The 21,035-nt window shown below is 33.3% G+C and overlaps 1 protein-coding gene across 1 annotated transcript; it reads left to right on the forward strand.

Annotated features, from left to right (window-relative positions):
* The first annotated feature begins 386 nt into the window (after positions 1 to 386).
* Positions 387 to 20,278, forward strand: LOC133195873 (isoleucine--tRNA ligase, cytoplasmic-like). Its single transcript, XM_061331842.1, has 29 exons — positions 387 to 500; positions 4,869 to 5,005; positions 5,254 to 5,410; positions 5,629 to 5,748; positions 5,860 to 6,079; positions 6,462 to 6,590; positions 6,934 to 7,021; positions 7,278 to 7,338; positions 7,692 to 7,790; positions 8,239 to 8,361; positions 8,601 to 8,692; positions 8,936 to 9,034; positions 9,264 to 9,390; positions 9,689 to 9,762; positions 10,068 to 10,262; positions 10,608 to 10,694; positions 10,850 to 10,933; positions 12,662 to 12,806; positions 13,127 to 13,247; positions 13,571 to 13,662; positions 14,771 to 14,848; positions 16,238 to 16,359; positions 16,687 to 16,975; positions 17,225 to 17,413; positions 17,833 to 17,928; positions 18,135 to 18,302; positions 18,648 to 18,884; positions 19,206 to 19,487; positions 19,903 to 20,278. The coding sequence occupies exons 2-29, from the start codon at positions 4,884 to 4,886 to the stop codon at positions 20,035 to 20,037; spliced, it is 3,831 nt and encodes a 1,276-aa protein (XP_061187826.1). The 5' UTR covers positions 387 to 500; positions 4,869 to 4,883; the 3' UTR covers positions 20,038 to 20,278.
* Positions 20,279 to 21,035: the final 757 nt, after the last annotated feature.

The raw sequence follows: 21,035 nt of genomic DNA on the forward strand, positions 1-21,035 counted from the left end.
TAACCCCTGCCTTTGATAACAGCTTCGTACTTCGTAAATACACACTTTTATTTAATGTAATTACGTAAAGTTGTAGATTAGATGTTGACCATTCCTGCAATTAAAAGAAAAATTCTTGTTTTCAAAGTTTAATTTGTCGCAATTTTCGTATGTCCTTAAAGTGCAGTCATATCCTTTACAATTTCGCAATTTAATGAAATTATATACTGTATACATATAACTACAAATGAAAATAAATTCAAGCATATCAAAGAAAAAAAATTGAACATAGCTAAGTTTGCGCAAGATATCTTGTACTATATGTTTGTTCATATTGTAAGATTTAAAAATCTTTATATCCGGAAAAAAACTGTCTACAATGATGGTTTTAGTTTATAACTTAAAAACTTCCGGTACACATGTTTTTTACCGGTACGAACTGATGCAACATTTGTGAAAGTATTCTTCAGTTGTCTGGCTTTGCGATGGTCTATTTTTCGTAAAATTCTAAGAATTATCAGGTTTGTATTCTGTAAAAATAATCAGACTTTTTAAAAGTTTGAAAAAGGTAATGTTTCCGTGTATCCGTATCTGACAATGGTCACAGCAGTGACATTAAAGGCATTTATCCCTAAAGCATTTACTTTCACTTTGATCATTTTTATTTGTTTTTTTTTTAAATTTTATTTTAATATCCTAAGTTAATTATTCTTAGATTGTGTATAACACCTTCATTATATTCGGATAAAGTCATACATGTACAGGGTTAAGGCCGAGGTGTCGTTGGGCCGAGGTGTCTGACATTCATAAAATAGCAGGGGACATTAAAAAAAGTAGGAGGGGGTCTAGGGTTCCTGGCATTATCCTGTTATTTGACGTTATTGACGTTATTGGCGTTAAAAAAATTTATAATATGATATAATATACTATAATGTTTTTTCTTTAAATTCCAATTGCATTTATTCCGTTATAGGCCTATGTGATTTTTTTTAGAAATTACCTTATTTTGAATGGCAACTGACTTGTGACTAAGTGGTTGGTATATATATATATATATATATATATATATATATCATAAAACTTTTCAATAATTGTAACATGATTCAAAGAAGTTTTAGATGATGTATGACTCGATTGTAAGGCACGGTATAAACATTTTTAAATATAACAAAGTTTAATATTGTTCGCTTCCGTTTCCATGCACTAGTACCTTACGTATATATTTTTTTCTCTCCGAAGTAAATTTATAACGGAATAAATGTATTGATTGAAAATGGGAAGAATTACTTTATTCCGTTATAAATAAATTGGGGGGATATGAAAAGTAGAGATGGTATCTTGATTGTGCTAATAATTATTGTAATGTACCATTTATTCCGTAATTATTGTATAAATTATTTTTTCTGACAAAAAATTTATACTCGGAATAAAACTATTGATGAAAAATGGTATGAATTCAAAAGATGTACTTTATTCCGTTATAAATAAATTTAAAAATGAAAGGAGGGTGTATGATTGTCCTAATAATTGCTGGAAGGTAACAATGCATAAATTTTATTCTCTCCGAGGTAAATTTATAACGGAATAAATGTATTGATGAAGAATTGTATGAATTCATAAGATGCACTTTATTCCGTTAAAGAATTTGAAAAAAGGAGGGAGGAGGTAGGGGATTGTGCTAGTAATTGCTGGAATGTTCCATTTATTCAATAATTAGTGTCTAATTCTTTTCTATATCCGAGGTATATTTATAACGGAATAAATGTATTGATGAAAAATTGTATGAATTCATAAGATGCACTTTATTCGTTAAAGAATTTGAGAAAAAAGGAGGGAGGAGGTAGGGGATTGTGCTGATAATTGCTGGAATGTTCCATTTATTCAATAATTAATGTATAATTTCTTTTCTATTTCCGAAGTAAATTTTTAACGGAGTAAATGTTTTTATGTAAAGTGGTGTGAATTTAAAAGATGTACTTTATTCTGTTACAAAATATGAGAGAAAAAAATTGAAAAAGGGGACTGATTGTCCTATAATAATGGTAGAATGTAACATTTATTCCTTTATTAATTTATCTATTATTTCTTTCTCTGCGAGGTATAACTTTATTTGTATTGAAGGAATACACCTTTTAACCCGTTATAGGCAAAAAAGAATTTTCTCCATAATTAATTTAACGGAATAATTGCAATGCATTAAGATTAACAGTAAATGCACATTTACATAATTTTCTTAATATGGAAAGGGGGATCTTTTGCCACATATTGCTGTTGTTTAGAAACGGAATAAGTGTACTTATTCTAATTAAGCTTTTTAAGGCAATAGAAGTAACGTAAAAGTCATGTTTTCTTTCCTTATATTAAAAGGGAAGCGTATTTAAAGTTCATAAAATTACAATTTATTACATAATACAGGTAATATGTACTTTTACAGTTTTTGAGTAGTATTCTCGTTTAATCCGTTTAATATCAATGGTCGTTATTTCCATTATTTGATTTCTGCACGGATTTGAATGTATTCCAGAACAGGTGAGGAATAAAAGGCCTTTGTTAGTGACCTGACACTGTAAAGAAGTCCCGAACACTACCTTTTATAGAAGACATTGAATTGAATGAGTCGCTAATCATGATGCTCTACTACATGTTTTTAAAAATACTTAATTCACTACAAGAGAAACATAATTTTTTTTCCTTCATCATATCTTTATTTTGTAAAATTCTCTCTGTGTATAATACTCCTAGTATTAGAATCGCGATTCTAATAAGTTTTGAGGTATATAAATGTGTCTCGTCTCTCTATATATACTCCTGTTATTGGCATCGCGGTGCTAATAAGTTTACAGGTATATAAATGTGTCTCGTCTCTCTATATATACTCCTGTTATTAGCATCGCGATGCTTATAAGTTTTGGACATTTTAACTTAGTAAGATGTGTCATTTTTAGAGTGATACCCCCAAAAAATCCAAGCCCCATTTTTTCTGATGAAATCCCCCAAAGAAACCCTTTTCCCAGGAATACTTCCCTTTGAGGAGCTTATAATCTTGATATTTGGAAACGTCGTCTCTCTATATATATACTCCTGTTATTAGCATCGCGATGCTAATAAGTTTTAAGGTATATAAATGTGTCTCGTCTCTCTATATATACTCCTGTTATTGGCATCGCGATGCTAATAAGTTTACATATATGTAAATGTGTCTCGTCTCTCTATATATACTCCTGTTATTAGCATCGCGACGCTAATAAGTTTTGGGCATTTTAACTTAGTAAGATGTGCCATTTTTAGAGCGATACCCCCCAAAAACTCCAAGCCCCATTTCTTCTGATGAAATCCCCCAAAGAAACCCTTTTCCCGGGAATACTTCCCTGTGTGGAGCTTATAATCTTGATATTTGGAAACGTCGTCCCTCTATATATATACTCCTGTTAATAGCATCGCGATGCTAATACGTTTTGAGGTATTTATGTGAATGTCGTCTCTCTATATGTACTCCTGTTATTAGCATCGCGATGCTAATAAGTTCTGGGCATTTTAACTTAGTAAGATGTGCCATTTTAGAGTGATACCCCCCCAAAAACTCCAAGCCCCACTTTTTCTGATGAAATCCCCCAAAGAAACCCTTTTCCCGGGAATACTTCCCTGTGTGGAGCTTATAATCTTGATATTTGGAAACGTCGTCCCTCTTTTCATACTCCTGTTATTAGCATCGCGATGCTAATAAGTTTACAGGTATATAAATGTGTTTAGTCTCTCTATATATATACTCCTGTTATTGGCATCGCGATGCTAATAAGTTTTGAGGTATATAAATGTGTCTCGTCTCTATATATATACTCCTGTTATTGGCATCGCGATGCTAATAAGTTTACAGGTATATAAATGTTTCTCGTCTCTCTATATATACTCCTGTTATTAGCATCACGATGCTAATAAGTTTTGGGCATTTTAACTTAGTAAGATGTGCCATTTTTTGAGCGATACCCCCCAAAAACTCCAAGCCCCATTTCTTCTGATGAAATCCCCCAAAGAAACCCTTTTCCCGGGAATACTTCCCTGTGTGGAGCTTATAATCTTGATATTTGGAAACGTCGTCTCTCTATATATACTCCTGTTATTAGCATCGCGATGCTAATAAGTTTACAGGTATATAAATGTGTTTAGTCTCTCTATATATACTCCTGTTATTAGCATCGCGATGCTAATAAGTTACAGGTATATAAATGTGAATGTCGTCTCTCTATATATACTCCTGTTATTGGCATCGCGATGCTAATAAGTTACAGGTATATAAATGTGTCTCGTCTCTCTATATATACTCCTGTTATTGGCATCGCGATGCTAATAAGTCTTGAGGTATATAAATGTGTCTTGTCTCTATATATATACTCCTGTTATTGGCATCGCGATGCTAATAAGTTTAATTTACAGGTATGTAAGAATGTCTCGTCTCTCTATATATACTCCTGTTATTAGCATCGCGATTACAAGTTTATTATTTATTTTTATCTAAATTTTATTTTCAACCATTTAAGATCATTAAATATTTATATTTAACAACTTTTAACGCTTCTGACGTTACGTTAAAAAACGTCAATAATTATTAGCATCGTGATGCTAATAACAGGATTATGCCGGGTTCCTTCCTTATCAGGGTGATGAGGGGGAATACCAGAGTAGCAGGGGGACTACATCATTATTGCCGGGGAAATTCCCCGGTCCTCGGGTTTTAGGGTCTACCCTGCATGTAGTTCAGTTGGTAGAACATTGTCTAGAGTTCAGGGGGCGCTGGGTGTGAATCGTAGCTGGTTCCTTCACATATCTCCCTTCCTGCTACAAAAGCACATTGAGGAATTTATGAGCAATAACTACTAATTTATTTTTTGTAGTGACAAATACCTGAAATGGCACAGCCTGTACCTTCCACAAATATAAGTTTTCCAGATGAGGAGGAAAAAGTCCTTAAGTACTGGAAAGAGATTGATGCCTTTCGTACATCATTAAAGCAGTCAAAAGGGAAACCAAGGTTAGTGAAATAAAATACTTGTTAAAATCAAGATTTAATTTTTATATACACCCTCTGTGGGGACTTAGGAGAACTTTTATCCGAGAAGTCATATTCAGAAACAAAATTATGTTCAAAGCTCTGGGTACTTCAACTTCTAATTTGATTTGAAACCCAGGGTTCTTAACTGAACTTAGATATAGTTTTTATTTCCAAATAAAATTGATCCTTTTTAGCACAGACAATTGATGAAAAAATAATTATTACAGGTACACATTTTATGATGGACCACCATTTGCCACTGGACTGCCTCATTATGGACACATCCTAGCAGGAACAATAAAGGACGTAGTTACCCGCTGGGCTCACCAGACGGGTTTCCATGTGGAGAGAAGGTTTGGATGGGATTGTCATGGTCTCCCAGTGGTAAGTATTTATCCTTAACTCCAGACTTTAATTGATATTAAAAATAATTTTTGATTTTATATCATGATATGTAGTTGTGATTTTTTGGGTACATATGTACATGTTCTTCTCATAGCATTGATCTTTTACTTTTCTTTTATGTTTTTTTTTGTTATAGTAATACTCTTTTAAATGTTGGAATGCTTAATTTCTTTCTGTATCATGTGTATAATTCATAGGAATACGAGATTGACAAAACATTAGGGATCAAGGGGCCAGAAGATGTGGAGAAAATGGGAATAGCAGCTTACAATGCTGAATGTCGCAAAATTGTCATGAGGTATTCTGCGGAGTGGGAGGTGAGATATAATCAAATATATAAAAAAAAACAAGCTAGATATATGCAACCCCCCCCCCCTCCCCGTACAACAAATTGGTACCAGTATACTGTACTTTGATGGTCATTGCAGGAGATTGTTACCCGCCTTGGACGCTGGATTGACTTTGAGAATGACTACAAAACAATGTATCCTACATTTATGGAGAGTATTTGGTGGGTGTTTAAGGAGCTGTACAACAGGGGACTAGTTTATAAAGGGTCAAAGGTCATGCCCTTTTCCACTGCCTGCAACACCCCTTTGTCAAACTTTGAGTCCGGACAGAATTACAAGGATGTGGTGGATCCAGCAGGTATTTATAGCAACTATTAAAGACTATGAAATCTCTCATTTTCATGGAGGTTTAATTTTTCTCGTTCTTTTCATAGTATGAAGAGACCAACGAATTCATGTCCTCCACGAAATGTTAAATTTTCATACAACATTACCATGCTTCCATTTCAACCACAAAATCAAATCCTCTCAAACCAATGTTTTTTCCTCAAACCATGAAAATTTGACCCCATGAAAATAAGTGATTTTACAGTAACAAAAAGCAAAGTTGAAAGAACTCTGCATGCATGTATTTGACACCAAGTGTACTGAAACTGAATTTGTTATCTGATTAAAAAAAAACAACTTTTTATATACAAATTCTGTAAATTCTGTTTTAACAATTAAATTTTATTTTAAAGTTATTGTAAACTTTCCCCTTCTTGATGAGCCCAATGTTGCTGTTATTGCCTGGACAACAACACCTTGGACATTGCCCAGCAACTTGGCTGTATGTGTGAATCCAGAAATGGTTTATGTAAGAGTGAAAGGTACATGCAATGGGAATGAAAGCACAAATTTACTATTAGAAATCCTTTTTCATCATGGATATATAGAGGAGACAAGAATTATACATGTATTATATTGAGAGTGAACATTCTAGCAAAATTGTGAAATTTTGTCATCAAGGCTGTGCTCCTCAAGTATCGTATTTAGAAATTGCACTATACATTCTCAATGCAGTGCATTTGCTGTTATAGACAAATGTATAAGTTGTTTGCTCTTAGTGTGAATACTAAATTGACATCCTCCTTAATGCATGTCATATATGTCCATCTTTTTCCAAGGATAGGGTTAAGTATCTAACTGATAATTTCATGGTTTTTTTCACAGATAATGCCACAGGGAAGGTGTACATTATGATGGAAGCTAGACTGGATGCTTTGTTCAAGAAAGAAGATGAATATACAGTCTTGGAAAAGTAAGATATATATCAGTAAAAATGTGACAGCTAGATCTACAGTTTAGAAAGTAAAAGAGAACACTTGTGCTGAAAAATTTAATGAAGAGCTGTTTTGTCTTAGCTTTACAAGCATTTATTTTTGGAAAGAGACTCATAGAGGTAGCAGTTGTGTATTTGTTAGTCTGGACATGTGTTCCTGTTATCCATGTTAAAGAATTAGGCAGCTTAAAATAATTTGAAAAGTCAGTATATTAACACATCATTATTTTCACAGATTTAAAGGAAAGACACTGGAAGGCAAAAGATATGAACCAATTTTCCCATACTTTAAATATGTAAGTCTACATTCCATTGCATATATTTTCTGTGAAGATTCAATCTTGATAGTATCAATATGTAATACTGTATACAATTTTATTTTTGCACCATGTAATTTTTGTCCTCTTTCACTTTTCAAATAATTTTGCCCCATTTTAAATTTGCCTAGACACAGAGCATTATGTAACAGAGATAATGCTGTTTTCTTTGCCTGCATTTTAAATTTGCCCACTTTTGATGAGAGCAAAAGAATTAAAAATAAAATGGGTGTGAAAGTTTCCCTATATACAGTAAATTATTTTGAGGTAAAGAATATTTATTTACTGGAATTAATTATGATTTGAGTTTTAGAAAAGTGATTTCATTGTAGATGAGAGAGAAGACTGACGCCTTTCGCATTCTTATGGATGACTACGTTACAGCTGAGAGTGGTACAGGTGTTGTCCATCAATCACCATACTTTGGAGAGGTACCTTTATCTGTGTCATACATATATTTAAAATTATTCTGTCCAAAAACAAAAGTAAATACCATTTAATGGAACTTTATTAACAATGAACCAATAAGTAGGGTATAGTAAATAAATTATATTGATATCCATTGTACATTATTTGAAAACTTATAAGGGTTATTGTAATTGTTCAGAGGGTACATTGTTATTTAGATTAATTTTAAGCTTCTGTTTTTGTGTGCCTGTATGTCCACAGTTGCAATTTTGGTCAGAGCTATTGAAATATGAAACAGACACTATGTTTTATTTACTGAAAGTCAAATTTCTTACAAATATCAAAGTTACCTGTAGAGGTGAAAGGTTATATAAATAGAACCATAGGAATTACTAATGAAATGGTGTATAACAAACATATTTAGACTTTTTTTCTTAAGTTTTTTTTTTTTAATGCTATTTTGTCCTCTAGGATGATTATCGCGTGTGTATGAGATATGGTGTCATCACCCGAGACATGAAAATCATCTGTCCTGTTGATGCATCAGGAAAGTTCACAGAGGAGGTCACAGATTTCAAAGGCCAATATGTCAAGGTTGATTACTTTTATTTTATATAATTATAAACTTTACTAATGTAATTATAAAGAGTAAAACCTTGAATTTATATACATGTACATGATTGTATTTTATTCCTTTATCTGCATGATTTCTTATTACTTCATGAGATGCACTGATTGCAAGTTCATAAATTTTGCTTGAAATTGTAAATACCTATACATGTATCAAAATGGTCAAAGACTTTAATTTGAAGCTTGTTGTTCTTGTGTTGTAGGATGCAGACAAAGCAATAGTGAAAAACCTGAAGCAGAGGGCACGTTTAGTGCATCAGTCCACATTTAAGCATAGCTATCCATTTTGTTGGAGGTAAGTTTATATTTACTCAGATATTGACTTTGTTTCTTTATACTTTTTGGAATTCATTTTTTAGAAAGATGAATTTGATGTCCTCTGTGTTTTAAATTTAAATTGTACCTCTTAATATGAACTGCTTGTCATAATTACTAATTTGAAATAACTTTTATACTTGTAGATTTGAAATTAAATACTTTAGTTATGTTTAATGTAATGTGTAATATACAAGCATGAACTCTGAATTTGTTTAATCAGGTCAGAGACTCCATTGATCTACAAAGCTGTGCCCAGCTGGTTTGTGAGAGTAGAACAGGCAACAACACAACTACTAGAAAACAACCAGAAAACCTACTGGTAGTTTATCATGTTTATGACCTTTCTATTTTTCACTGAAATGAAAATACTTACTAACTTGTATACAATATGACTTTACTACTTTGTGGATTAGTGAAATGATCATTCTTTAGTTGGACTGGTTTGTACAACAAATGATGATTCAGAAATTTTAATAAGGTAGTTTTATTCCTGATTTGAAGGATTAAAATAAATTAAGAAGAAGAAATATTATTTCCTTATTTTTAAGGGTGCCAGACTTCGTGAAGGAAAAGAGGTTTGCTAATTGGCTGCGAGAAGCCCGTGATTGGGCGATATCACGTAACAGGTACTGGGGGACACCTATGCCCCTCTGGATCAGTGAGGATGGGGAGGAGGTACGAATCAATACAGAATTTCTTTTCTTTTTTTCTTTTTTTTTTAATCTTCAGTTAGAAACTTTAAAAAAATCAGTGATTTGTCAGGACAGTTAATTTATGGCATGAAAATTCTTCTGATAGCCGGTTTTAAAGACTCAATAATTAGGCAAAACCGTTACTGGTAAAGATACCTTTTTCAAAAAAAAATGGTAAGAGGATTTTTAAATGCTCAGAAGTCAAAAATAAATCATTTCATTGTTCCTTTGTACATTTTTTTTTTAAAGAACTATGATATATTTTGTTATGTGAATTCCAGGTTGTGTGTGTTGGGTCTGTGGAAGAACTGAAGAAGTTGTCGGGTGTCGAAGTCAAGGACCTCCACAGAGAATCGTAAGGGATTTCAGCATTCAATTAATGACATAAATAAACTGTGGACACTCTAATCAAGCAATATCAATGATTAGTTAAAGATTACCATCTATAGAGAACAAGTGTTAACTCTTGTGAAAAGTTAGAACAGTGATTCATTCCGATTGAAAGGAAATGGAAAAAAATGAATTATATTTTGTTTTATGAGAATAAAAATTAACCTGAACATTAATTGAAGTAAAATTTATATATGTAGATGGTATCTGAGAATTTAAACATAAAAATTCATGTGATCTGATTCAAACACAATAAAAATTTAATCTCAGAGTGGATGATATCACCATTCCATCAAAGCTGGGAAAAGGAGTTTTGAGACGCACCCCTGAAGTGTTTGACTGCTGGTTTGAGAGTGGGAGCATGCCCTACGCCCAAGTACATTATCCGTTTGAGAGAAAGAAGGAGTTTGATGATGCATTTCCTGCTGACTTTATTGCTGAAGGAATAGACCAGACCAGGGGATGGTAATCAGTTATATTCAGTTTTCATGCATCTTGCAGTTTAATATACATGTACTTTGTAAATTAGGTGAAACACGCTTATAACAAAGTGCCAGGGATGGACAATTTTGCCGCGTTATAAAAGTGATTCGTTATATCTTTTAAATTCGTGATATATTTTGAAGCCATGGGGAATGAAAATCACTTCACTGTAAGCATCTATTTGTTATTAGCATGTTCGCTGTAAGCATGTTTTTACGTAATATGGAAACAATAACATTATTATGTTGAAACGAGGTTATTTACTGCAACAACAGTTTTTTTTTTAAATTTTCAAATTCCCTAAAAACTATTTTTTCTCTTTTCTAGGTTCTATACCTTGCTTGTTCTCTCCACTCTTCTGTTTGGGAAGCCGCCATTCAAGAATCTCATTGTTAACGGAATAGTGTTGGCTGAGTAAGTCAACTTATAGGATAAAAGTCCCAAAAACTCTGGGATACATTGCACATACATATAATTAAATTAAAAACATTGTAAAAGTAGATGACGAAAAATATATACTTTTTAAAAAATATATATTCTTGTACTGATATGAACATTGTAAAATTCAGGGATGGAAATAAGATGAGCAAAAGACTGAAGAATTACCCAGATCCAATGCTGATTGTCCACAAATATGGTGCTGATGCACTCAGGTAAGATTTAAATGGGAAATGTTAGGGACTCTAGTATTCTCTTTTTCATTGAAAAAGAGGTATACATGTATGTTATAAAGCATATGTTTGTTTAAAAAAGTCAAAGTATTAAACTGCAGGTGTACTTATTTAGCCAATATGAAATATAAGTACATCTGTAGATCATGGATTAATTAGGGCCCCGCAAGGATTTGCGGGTGCCCTATAGTAAACACTCTGTCTGTCTGTCTGTCCATCTGTCATTTTTCTGTCCACAAATTTTCTGTTTTTTTCTAATAACTTTTTTTAGGGTTGATTCACTTCCGGTTCCAAGTTATGGACATTTTTCTGATTTTAAAATGAAATTTTGTCGCCCTTTTTTTTCAAAAATGGTAAAAGTTATGAACTGGAGACTTGTTAGAGAGTATATGGCATGTCTTTTAGATATGCGGAATCTCCTTTTTGTGCGTCGTTATTACTTCCGGTCGCTACTGGAAGCGAATTAAAAAATCATTTTTTTTCAACTTTTTTGTTTCTCAATATTTTTCTATGATTTCAGTAGGGATAATAGAGATGCTTATCGAAATATGTTATATGTAATTGATTTTAAATATTTCCACTGGAAGTAGTTTTAAAAATAGATTTTTTTCGATGAATTTTGTGCACAAAATATCTTGAGAACTATTCAGTGGATTTTCATCAAACTTTTAGTGATAATGCGCTGTAAAATGTCGTTGTTACACTTGAAAAAAGTTTTGAAAAATTCGCTTCCTTTTCCAAGTTATGGACATTTTTCTGATTTTAAAATGAAATTTTGTCGCCCCTTTTTTTCAAAAATGGTAAAAGATATGAACTGAAGACTTGTTAGAGATGATAGATGCTGGCTTTTAAATGTGCGGAATCACTTTTTCGTGTGTCATAATTACTTCCGGTTGCTACGGGAAGCGAATATAAAAAGTCGTATTTTTCAACTTTTTTGTTTTAATTTGAATATTTTTTGATAATATTTGGATGGTTATTCAGACAGAAGACCTCTCGTTGCTCGCAACGAGTATCTAGTTTTTATTATTATTTTTTTTTTCTTTTTCTTTTTTCTTTAATTTTTTCTGCCTTATGTAAATTCAAGAATACTATTTGTTTTAACTGGTATTCAGATAATAACCTCATTCTATCAATGCTGAAAAAGTTCTTATTGTAAACTTAGAAGAAAAGGTTGAGAGAGCAGTATAATTAATCCCCTGGAATTGATAAACTTGCTGGTTGCTGAAAATTTTAGAGGGTTATCTTTCTGTCACTTTAAGATTAATTAACACCTTTGTCTGCAACTGATGTTTGTTTTGAAGTTAAAGTCAAGCCTGGGTAATATTTGTTATAGATATGATGTTTTTTTACTGCCTTATGTAAATACAAGGGTACTATTTACAGGTTGTTGGATATTTAGGAATTATCTTGAAATTTTTTAAGTACAGTTGCTGTTGCATATTCTTCTTTATATATTTTTAATTCTTTGTAATCAAGTAAAATTCTCATCCCCTAATCTGCATCCTTATATTTCTACCCCTTGGTGGGGCCCTTGCTGACTGGTCAGATTTCTAGTTGTTCCAAGCATGAATTAGTGCTGTATGCCTCTTCATATCCATGTACCTGACACCTTTACACTTTTGTGAAACATTTTGGTGTTTGTGTGATATTACTCTAGATTTTCATTATTGCTCATCTAAGAAGTAATTCTTTGCTTTCCTATTTCAGACTCTACTTGTGTAACTCTCCAGCTGTGAAGGCCGAGGGTCTGAAGTTTAAAGAAGAAGGAGTAGAACGAGTGCTTAAGGACGTTTTCTTGCCTTGGTACAATGCTTACAGGTTCTTCATGCAGAATGTTGACAGATATCAGACTGTAAGTACACCCGATTAAAGGAATTCATAGTATGAGATGTTCTTATAGCTTTATACAATGTTTATGATAAAAACTGGTTGATCGATCGAAATTTTCAAGTTGTTAAGGCAAAATTTTGTGTCAAAATTCAGTTCCTTATAATTATTGTCTGGAAGGTAAAGCATTCAAATTTTTGGCTTTCTGATTACTGTTGGACCGCCATATACTTTTAGTTCATTTGTATTCAGCAAAATGACTGAAAATTGAAAATCACTATTTTTTTAAATACAGTACTTCACCTTTTTCTACAATGAAATATTAGTATTTATATTATTTTTCAGGAGGAGGGATTAGAATTTCTGTACAATGAGAACAAGATCACTAAAAGAGCAAACTATAAGGACCGGTGGATCATGTCACTAGCTCAATCACTCATCAAGTTTGTCCGGGTGGAAATGCAAGGTATATTAATGATAAGTATATCTTCTTGAAATTGTTCTTGGATATTCCTCATCAAAGGCAGTGCTTCAATAATAGGTACATGTACATGTATGTAGACCTGCTACTGTGTATATGTATTTTGATTGCTGTGGTTTGATATTGATTTACATGTTGATTTCTCTATTAAAAACTGAAGCATAAATCTGTAATTCTGTTTTAGAATGGTAAAATATCTAGAACTATTTTAAAAGTATAATATAATTTCATTTATATCATAAGAACATGATTTTGTTTTACATGTATACTGAAGAATGAGTATTTTTAGCTATTATTTTTATTCTTAGCCTATCGCCTGTACACTGTAATGCCCAGACTTGTCAAGTTTGTAGACCAGCTTACCAACTGGTACGTCAGAATGAACAGAAAGAGGCTAAAGGTAAAAGAAAACTTTTGTGAAATTTAAATGTGTTATTAGAATAAATAATAGAGAAAACAAAATTAAAAAGAAAAAAAAACAAATTTCTTAACGAGACTTAGTTTACTGTAGTTTTTAGGAAGCACTCTTTGATTTATACATGTACATACAGGTGACTCTCGATGGCTCGAACTTCGATCTCTCGAAGTTCTCGATCTCTCGAAGTGAACCTCCGGTCCCGTTTTTTTTCTCTATATAACTAAGCAAATTTACTCCCGATCTCTCGAACTTCCTATCTCTCGAAGTTCTCTATCTCTCGAACCAAGACCTGGGTCCCGTTACACACATTTCATTGTTTTTTGCTCTCTATCTCTCGAAGTTTTGATTGCGCGTGTATACACGCCAATCAAGCGTGAAATTAATGCAGCTTGGACTTACCTGGAAAACAGTGAACAGCCCAGGCTGGCACGGAGGTGTTAATTGGGTGTTTACATAGATGACACTACGCCTGTTAGTCGTCCGAGTGTTGATATAAATATTGAATGGGTATAATTGGTAAATTATAAACTTATCGCTTCACAACTTATTTTGACTCGACAGCGAGACGATATATAATTTTTAAACAGTAATTTAGAGACGTGTCAATAATTTTCCGTAGATTATGAACTTTCATTAGAGTCTACATAATCCCCGTATGGCAAACATTACACAAGAAATCCTAGATCAAGACTTGGGCAGTATTGAATACCGATTACAAGAAATCTGGGGAAGGACCCAATCGAGCCCGGGGGATAGCCACACCGACAATTACTATTCAGGTTTCATGTAATCATGGAATGAGAACAAATAAATATTGAAACTTGAAGAAATCGTTTTATTTATTCATAATGCGATCATTGTTGTTGAAATCAAGTGAATTAACTGTAAAACACGAATGAAAACGTGCAACGACTTTATCAACATATTTTTCCGGTTTCTATAATAGTAGAACAATGATGATCAGAACTGAAAATTCCGGATTTTATTCACTTTCTATCTCTCAAACCCCTCGATCTCTCGAACTTTTCTTGCGGTCCCTTGAACTTCGAGAGATCGAGAGTCACCTGTACTGTACTTTTTTCTCCTACAGGGAGAGGGTGGCCCAGATGACTGTAGGGAGGCCTTGGAAACCCTTTTCTCTGTTCTGATGACCATGATCAGGCTTATGGTGAGTTTTGTGCAGTGTGTTTACAGAATTTCTCATCGGAATATCAGATGCTGAAAATCAGCTTCACGAATATTTCATTCCAATATGTTCAAAGAGATTTTCAATTCCATATTGGAAAATGATGTACATGTAAATGGACAGGTGCAAATGTACATGTATTGTAAATCATCTTACATATAATCTTTAAAATTTTCCCAAAATTAGATATGATTTTAGAGTATTAAATAATTATCAGGGCTCGACATTAACTTTTTTCCCTACTTGTTTATTCGGACAAGTGACCAAGACATTTACTTGTCCGAACTTCAACTTTAATTGTCCGAAAATTTTTCAATAAAGATGTAATACTGTCAACTTGAAAACCAGTGTTTGAAACTCACTGTAAAATTAGACAGACATGCAGGACTGACTGCTAGTAAAAGTTGTCAGCTCTGCCAAAGATCTACTTGCCCGAGAAAAAAATTGTCTTGTATAAATTTGTTTTTTAACGATAATGTGACTGGAACCAGGTCACCATAACTTCAAACCAGAATCTATAGACTGATGAATTCTTCCTATTGGCTTGTTAAATTTTGATACCGATACTATTACTTGATATGAAAAAGATTTTAAATATCAAATATATGAATTTTAATTATCGAAAATTTTAACATGTCCATCCGGGCGTCAGTACATGCAAATTTGTTCGCCCACTGCAAAATTTGTGCGTCTCGGGCGGTCGGGCGCACAGTTATTTCAAACACTGTTGAAAACTAAAATAAAGTCCATTACCAGTCCTTACCATGATTACACATGACATGTGCTTGATTTATTCGTGATGTTTTTGATAAATACAACAAACACATAAAACAAAATTTTATCTAACAACAACAAGTTAACCTGTCAACATCAAATAGAATCCAAACTTTGTTAAGTTCATAAGTTCCATGCCTTTTCAGAAGTATGCAATTAGTGAACTTCAATCCTGATCAAATGTGAATCGAAGTCCGGTTTTTATGTAGGGCTTCCGTCTTGAAACTACCTGTTAACTTTCAAGAGTCGTTCTTTTTATTATTTAGAAACTTCTTTACATTAAAATGCACTTGTCCAATCGGACAAGTGCCCAGCAATATTCACTTGTCCGTAATTTTTTTTCACCGGTACCGGACAAGCGGACAAGTGTTAATGTCGAGCCCTGATTATCAAATACACTGTATGCAAACCTTGTTATCTCAAACTTAATGGGGCCAAGAAAAAAGTTTAAGATATCCAAGGAGTTGAGAAAGCAAGGGTAAAATACTTGAAGAATAATTGGTTGGGCCTTTCAAATCACTAGCATATCCATGGTATTAGAGATTTCAGTGTTCAAGATCCTGAAGTTCAACTGTAATTAGTTTAAATCTATTCCAGGCTCCTATGATTCCCTACATAACAGAGCACATGTTCCAGAACCTAAGGAAACTGATTGACCCAGAGTCAGTGGGAACTCAGGACATACGCAGTGTTCACTTCCTAATGATTCCATCTTACCGGTGAGCATTGTCACATAATTATTACATGCTTAAGTATGTCTTAATGATTTAGTATCACTGGCATAGTATCACTATTATCACATGTTTAAGTATGTCTTAATCATTTAGTATCATTGGCATAGTGAACACTAATTCACTTGTGTGGCTATTTGCCTTCAGGAAAAAAAATAGCATTTGTTGAAGTATTGCTTTCACTCTGATGGTTAACATTTTCCTTGTCATATCAGATCTTTTTCAAAACCTTACGTGCAGTAATGCATGAGGAGGACTAAGTAAGACTAAGTATACATTTCTTACTTTGAAAAATAATTTTTCTATTAATTTTAGGGAAGATTTCATTGATACAAACATAGAGACTGCAGTTGCTCGCATGCAGTCTGTCATAGAACTGGGGCGGGTTACACGGGAGAGGAACACATTACCCCTTAAGTACCCTCTCAAAGAGGTGGTAGCCATTCACCGCGACCCAGAGGCCTTAAATGACATCAAGTCCCTCCAGTCATACATCATGGAGGAGCTGAATGTCAAAGAGGTCAAGGTCACCCAGGACAAGTCCAGTTATGGAGCACATCTAGTAGCAGAGGCAGATTTTAAGACATTAGGAGCAAAGTTGAAGGTTGGACATGGTATTTTTATTAACCTTTTAATTAACTTTTGTGCTGAAAATATTACTGCTGGAATTTTTTACAAACTGTCAGTGAAGTGATATGTAGAAAGTATGAATTTCATGAAAAAGAAAATGTTTAAATACCGGTAAGTCAAGAGAATCCAATATTTTTCATTCATAAATCTTAAAAGAGAAATCCAATGTTCATTTATTTTTGGTATACAATGTATAGATATTTTGATACTTTGTTTAATTTAGGGAGCTGTGAAGACTATTTCTAAAGCTGTAAAGGAACTAACAGATGGTCAGCTTGAAGAGTTCCAAATGACAGGAAAGATAAATGTTGCTGGTCATGAGTTGGTTGAGGGAGACCTCAAGTTGATGTACAAGTTTGACAGCACAAAGGAAGGAGCAAAGAGTTCATATGATGCCCATTCTGATAAAGAGGTAAAGAACCTTATACATGTATCTTTTATTCAACTTTTGAATTGAAAATTAAGAGTGGAAAGATTGGATTTTCTTGATCTGAATTAGTACATGTATATCTGGTCTTTTACATTTAAATCAGTAAAATTTAAAGTAAAATTACTTTTTTGGGGGGCATTGTAATATATTAGTTCATGGTTCCCTATAGCTGTATTTATACATGTACATTGTACATGTACTAACTATTCTTATCAGTAAAGTGTGTAAAATTCCTGTTTGTCACCTTAATGTAAATGATACATGTATTTTATTTGACATTGAATTTTTGTTGAGAAAATATTAAATGTTATTTCTGTGTCGTAATAATCAAAATCTTCTACTTGTAGTTGGTTTTGTAAATTGGTAGGTGTTGTTTAATTGTTTAACTATTTCTTCTCCAGGTGTTGGTATTGCTGGATATAGTGCCAGATCAAAGTATGCTGGATGAGGGGGTAGCTAGAGAGGTCATCAACAGAGTCCAGAAACTACGACAAAAGGTCAGAAGGAAATTTATTGCATTTGTTTTTTTTAACAAATATAAAAATTCATCTGCTGTTATTGTTTTTGAATCATTGATTTATTCATACTATTAGATGAACTACATGTTAATATCAAAAGAACATAAGCACTAACAAACTGTAATGAAGTTAAAAATAAAAATTTATTTGTCTCCTGTAAATTGTATGAATTCTGTCTTTTTAAGGGAGGTTTAGTTCCATCAGATAAGATTACAGTGTATTACAAGGCATCTGAGAATCTGGATAAGATAATCCAGGAATTCAGTGATTACATCTGTAACGCCATTAAGCAGCCATTCTTACCTTTCCCTGTCCCACCGTCAGAAACCGTCTTCCTCCAGGAGTCCATGAATGTGAGTGATTCAGTAGTATCATGATGTTTATGTTTGGTTGAATCAATAGAATTCTGTTTTAAAATTTTGTTAGGCTGTCTGTTTTGGCAAACTTTGATTTAAGTTATATCTTCCAGGCTTGTAAAAAAACATAGAGCATGACTATAGGTTTCAAATGCATAAAAATAATCATATTTGACATAAAGATTCAAGGTGTTATGTTATTTATAAAGGATACACAGCATACATGTAAACTGGGTACATGTATAAGAATCAAAGTATACAAATACGTGAATGTACCCATTAATCATTCCTGTGTTATATTGTAAAATCTGAATTATTCATCCACTTCAATATTTTCTGTAGGTGAAAAAAGATAAACTGGAGATGGCCATTGTAAGACAGGATGAGTCCAGTGGTCCTAGTGAGACTGTAAGCTTTCTTCCTCCTGCCCCAGCAAAGGCAGCTCCATTCTGTAGATTTGTTAATGCCGTCCTGGTGGGGATGCCTTCACAGGAGGGAGTAGAGGGTAACCAGGCCACCGTCCTGCTGGAAAACCCCTCAGGAAATGTGGTTACGGATCTTCAACAGCTGACTGATCAGGTAGGGAATGAAAGTCCAAGCTAGATCAAAGAAATTGATTGTGTATTTATAGTCTCGGGTATTCTGTGTGTGTTTAAGTGCCTTCGGTATGTTTATTGCACATAATCCTTAACATGAGGATATTTTGCCATGATGTGAATTTTCCTTTGTTTTAAATTTACAAAATTAAGACCTAAAATTACATAAAATTTAGTAGCTTATTTTTTCATATACAGTAAAGTATCTATTTTTTCATCATTTGGATATTATCATAGTCCTAAAACACACATACAATTTTCATGTAGTTATGTATAATTATCCTTGTTTTCATTGAATCAATAGATCAAAGCAGTATTTGGAGTAAGAGGAAGACGAGTCCTGCTATACACAGACTCTGGACTGAAAAATGAACTACCAGCCACCACAAAACCTGAAATGTTGGCAGGTCTAACATTATACATGACCCCCATGGCAGGGGCACAAGGAGTAAACTACACAGCCATGGCAACACCTGTCTGTCATTTTGTGAACGTGGAATATACAAAAGGAGGCAATAAAAAGGGGACACTGTTCTTAGAAAATCCCAGGGGAAATAAACTGAGTTTTGAACAGTTACTTGAACAGGTATTAGAGACAGCACTGGGGGACTTGTGCTCTTTCAAACATTAAAAATACAATAATTGAATACAAACTTACACACGTCAAATAAAGTTATTTTTGTGTAATACATGTACATGTATTTGTAAATTCTTTTGAGATCAGTTTATATTTTTTAAGGGTTCTTGTTTAACCCTGTATACAGGGAGATTTTCACCCTCATTTATTTTGAACCCTTTCACCTTCCTCGCAAGAGGGCGAATTTAAAATGGGGCAAATTAAAAAAAAAAGTTTTATCTCTTTAACACAAGTGTGTGTGTGTGAATATGAAACTGGGCAAAATTGTTTTCAAGTGTGAAAGGGCGAGAATGAAATGGGGCAAAAAATAACCCTGTATACAATATCTGAAATGAATAATTAAATATTTCTTTGTTTATTATAGACAGCAGCTGTGTATAGTCTGAATGGCAAGAATGCAGTGTTAAGTCGGACAAAGGATAAGGCAGGAGCTGTAACTGCTGATAATACAAAGAATATTACAGATCTACATGGCTCAACACTACAACTTTTAGTGTAACGATGGTCAGATAGCTAGATGTTTAATTATTGACAGTGACAGGAGATGAAATTACTGTGCATTATTTATTTTTAACCTAAAATTATTGCAGACTGTGAAATTAATTGTAATATACTATTCTCATTGCTAAGAATGATAATCTGATTAATGGAATGATTAATGTAATTTTTTTCACATTATGGCCTTATCTGATGCATTGAAATGGTTTTCGTACGTGAAACAATGAAGGAAAAAAGTATAGTATATGAGTGTTTTTCTTTTTTTGTGTTTTTTCTGCCTTCATCCTTAATTGATGCATTTAAGACTGAGCTTATAATAGAACAATGCTCTGACAAAGACATGTCATTTTGATGTCTAAAACGATCATTATAAGCAATAAGACAGAGTCTCTCAAAGTAAAAAATTTAGAAAATGAAGATATTTTGCTCCGTTCAATAGTATTTGTTGGTTTTCCTGCCATTCAATTTGAATCTATGTGGCTAATGTTAAAAAGTAGTACTAGAAATTGAAGTAATGAACAGGACCCCTGTTTTGCTGACTCGGTGCTGAATGAAGCCTTTCATTAGGCTAGAGACATGACATCATTAGACACTAAGTCAGGTTTGATTCATATTGTACCAAGAAGTAATTGTAAAATTATTTATTGAATCTGCCACTGCCAACTTGCTGTCTGTCAGTGCCATCTGTGTGCTGTCATTGCCAACTGTTGACTGCCACTAGTACCGAATACAGATTGCCTACTACAGTATCTTTAATTAATTAATCTAAAGGATGTTTCCATTTAAACTGAATACCGTGGCCCCCTTTTCGAACCCGTCTAACATCTTATTAATTCAAAATTGAATTATTTTACACTTAATCCATATTTTGTTATCTGTGTGGTACACTACTTGTGAAAAATTACATTGGATTTGTTGAAGGTTAATAAAAATGCCCACTTTGTTGGTCCGGAATATTGCGCTAGCCCGAACATGAGGTCAATGACGTAAATACCCGTG

The sequence above is a fragment of the Saccostrea echinata genome, unplaced genomic scaffold (genome assembly GCF_033153115.1).
Source record: "Saccostrea echinata isolate AGI-Se365-2 ecotype Australia unplaced genomic scaffold, CSIRO_AGI_Sech_v1 ptg000029l, whole genome shotgun sequence".
NCBI classification, from domain to species: Eukaryota; Metazoa; Mollusca; class Bivalvia; order Ostreida; family Ostreidae; genus Saccostrea; species Saccostrea echinata.

What these genes read in the sequence shown, in the direction of transcription:
- LOC133195873 (XM_061331842.1), top strand. Translation starts at nt 4,884, where the DNA reads ATGGCACAGCCTGTACCTTCCACAAATATAAGTTTTCCAGATGAGGAG. An exon ending in TCAGTGAGGATGGGGAGGAG is followed by an intron (nt 9,391 to 9,688) that starts GTACGAATCAAT and finishes TGTGAATTCCAG; the next exon opens with GTTGTGTGTGTTGGGTCTGT. An exon ending in ATGCCCATTCTGATAAAGAG is followed by an intron (nt 17,414 to 17,832) that starts GTAAAGAACCTT and finishes TTTCTTCTCCAG; the next exon opens with GTGTTGGTATTGCTGGATAT.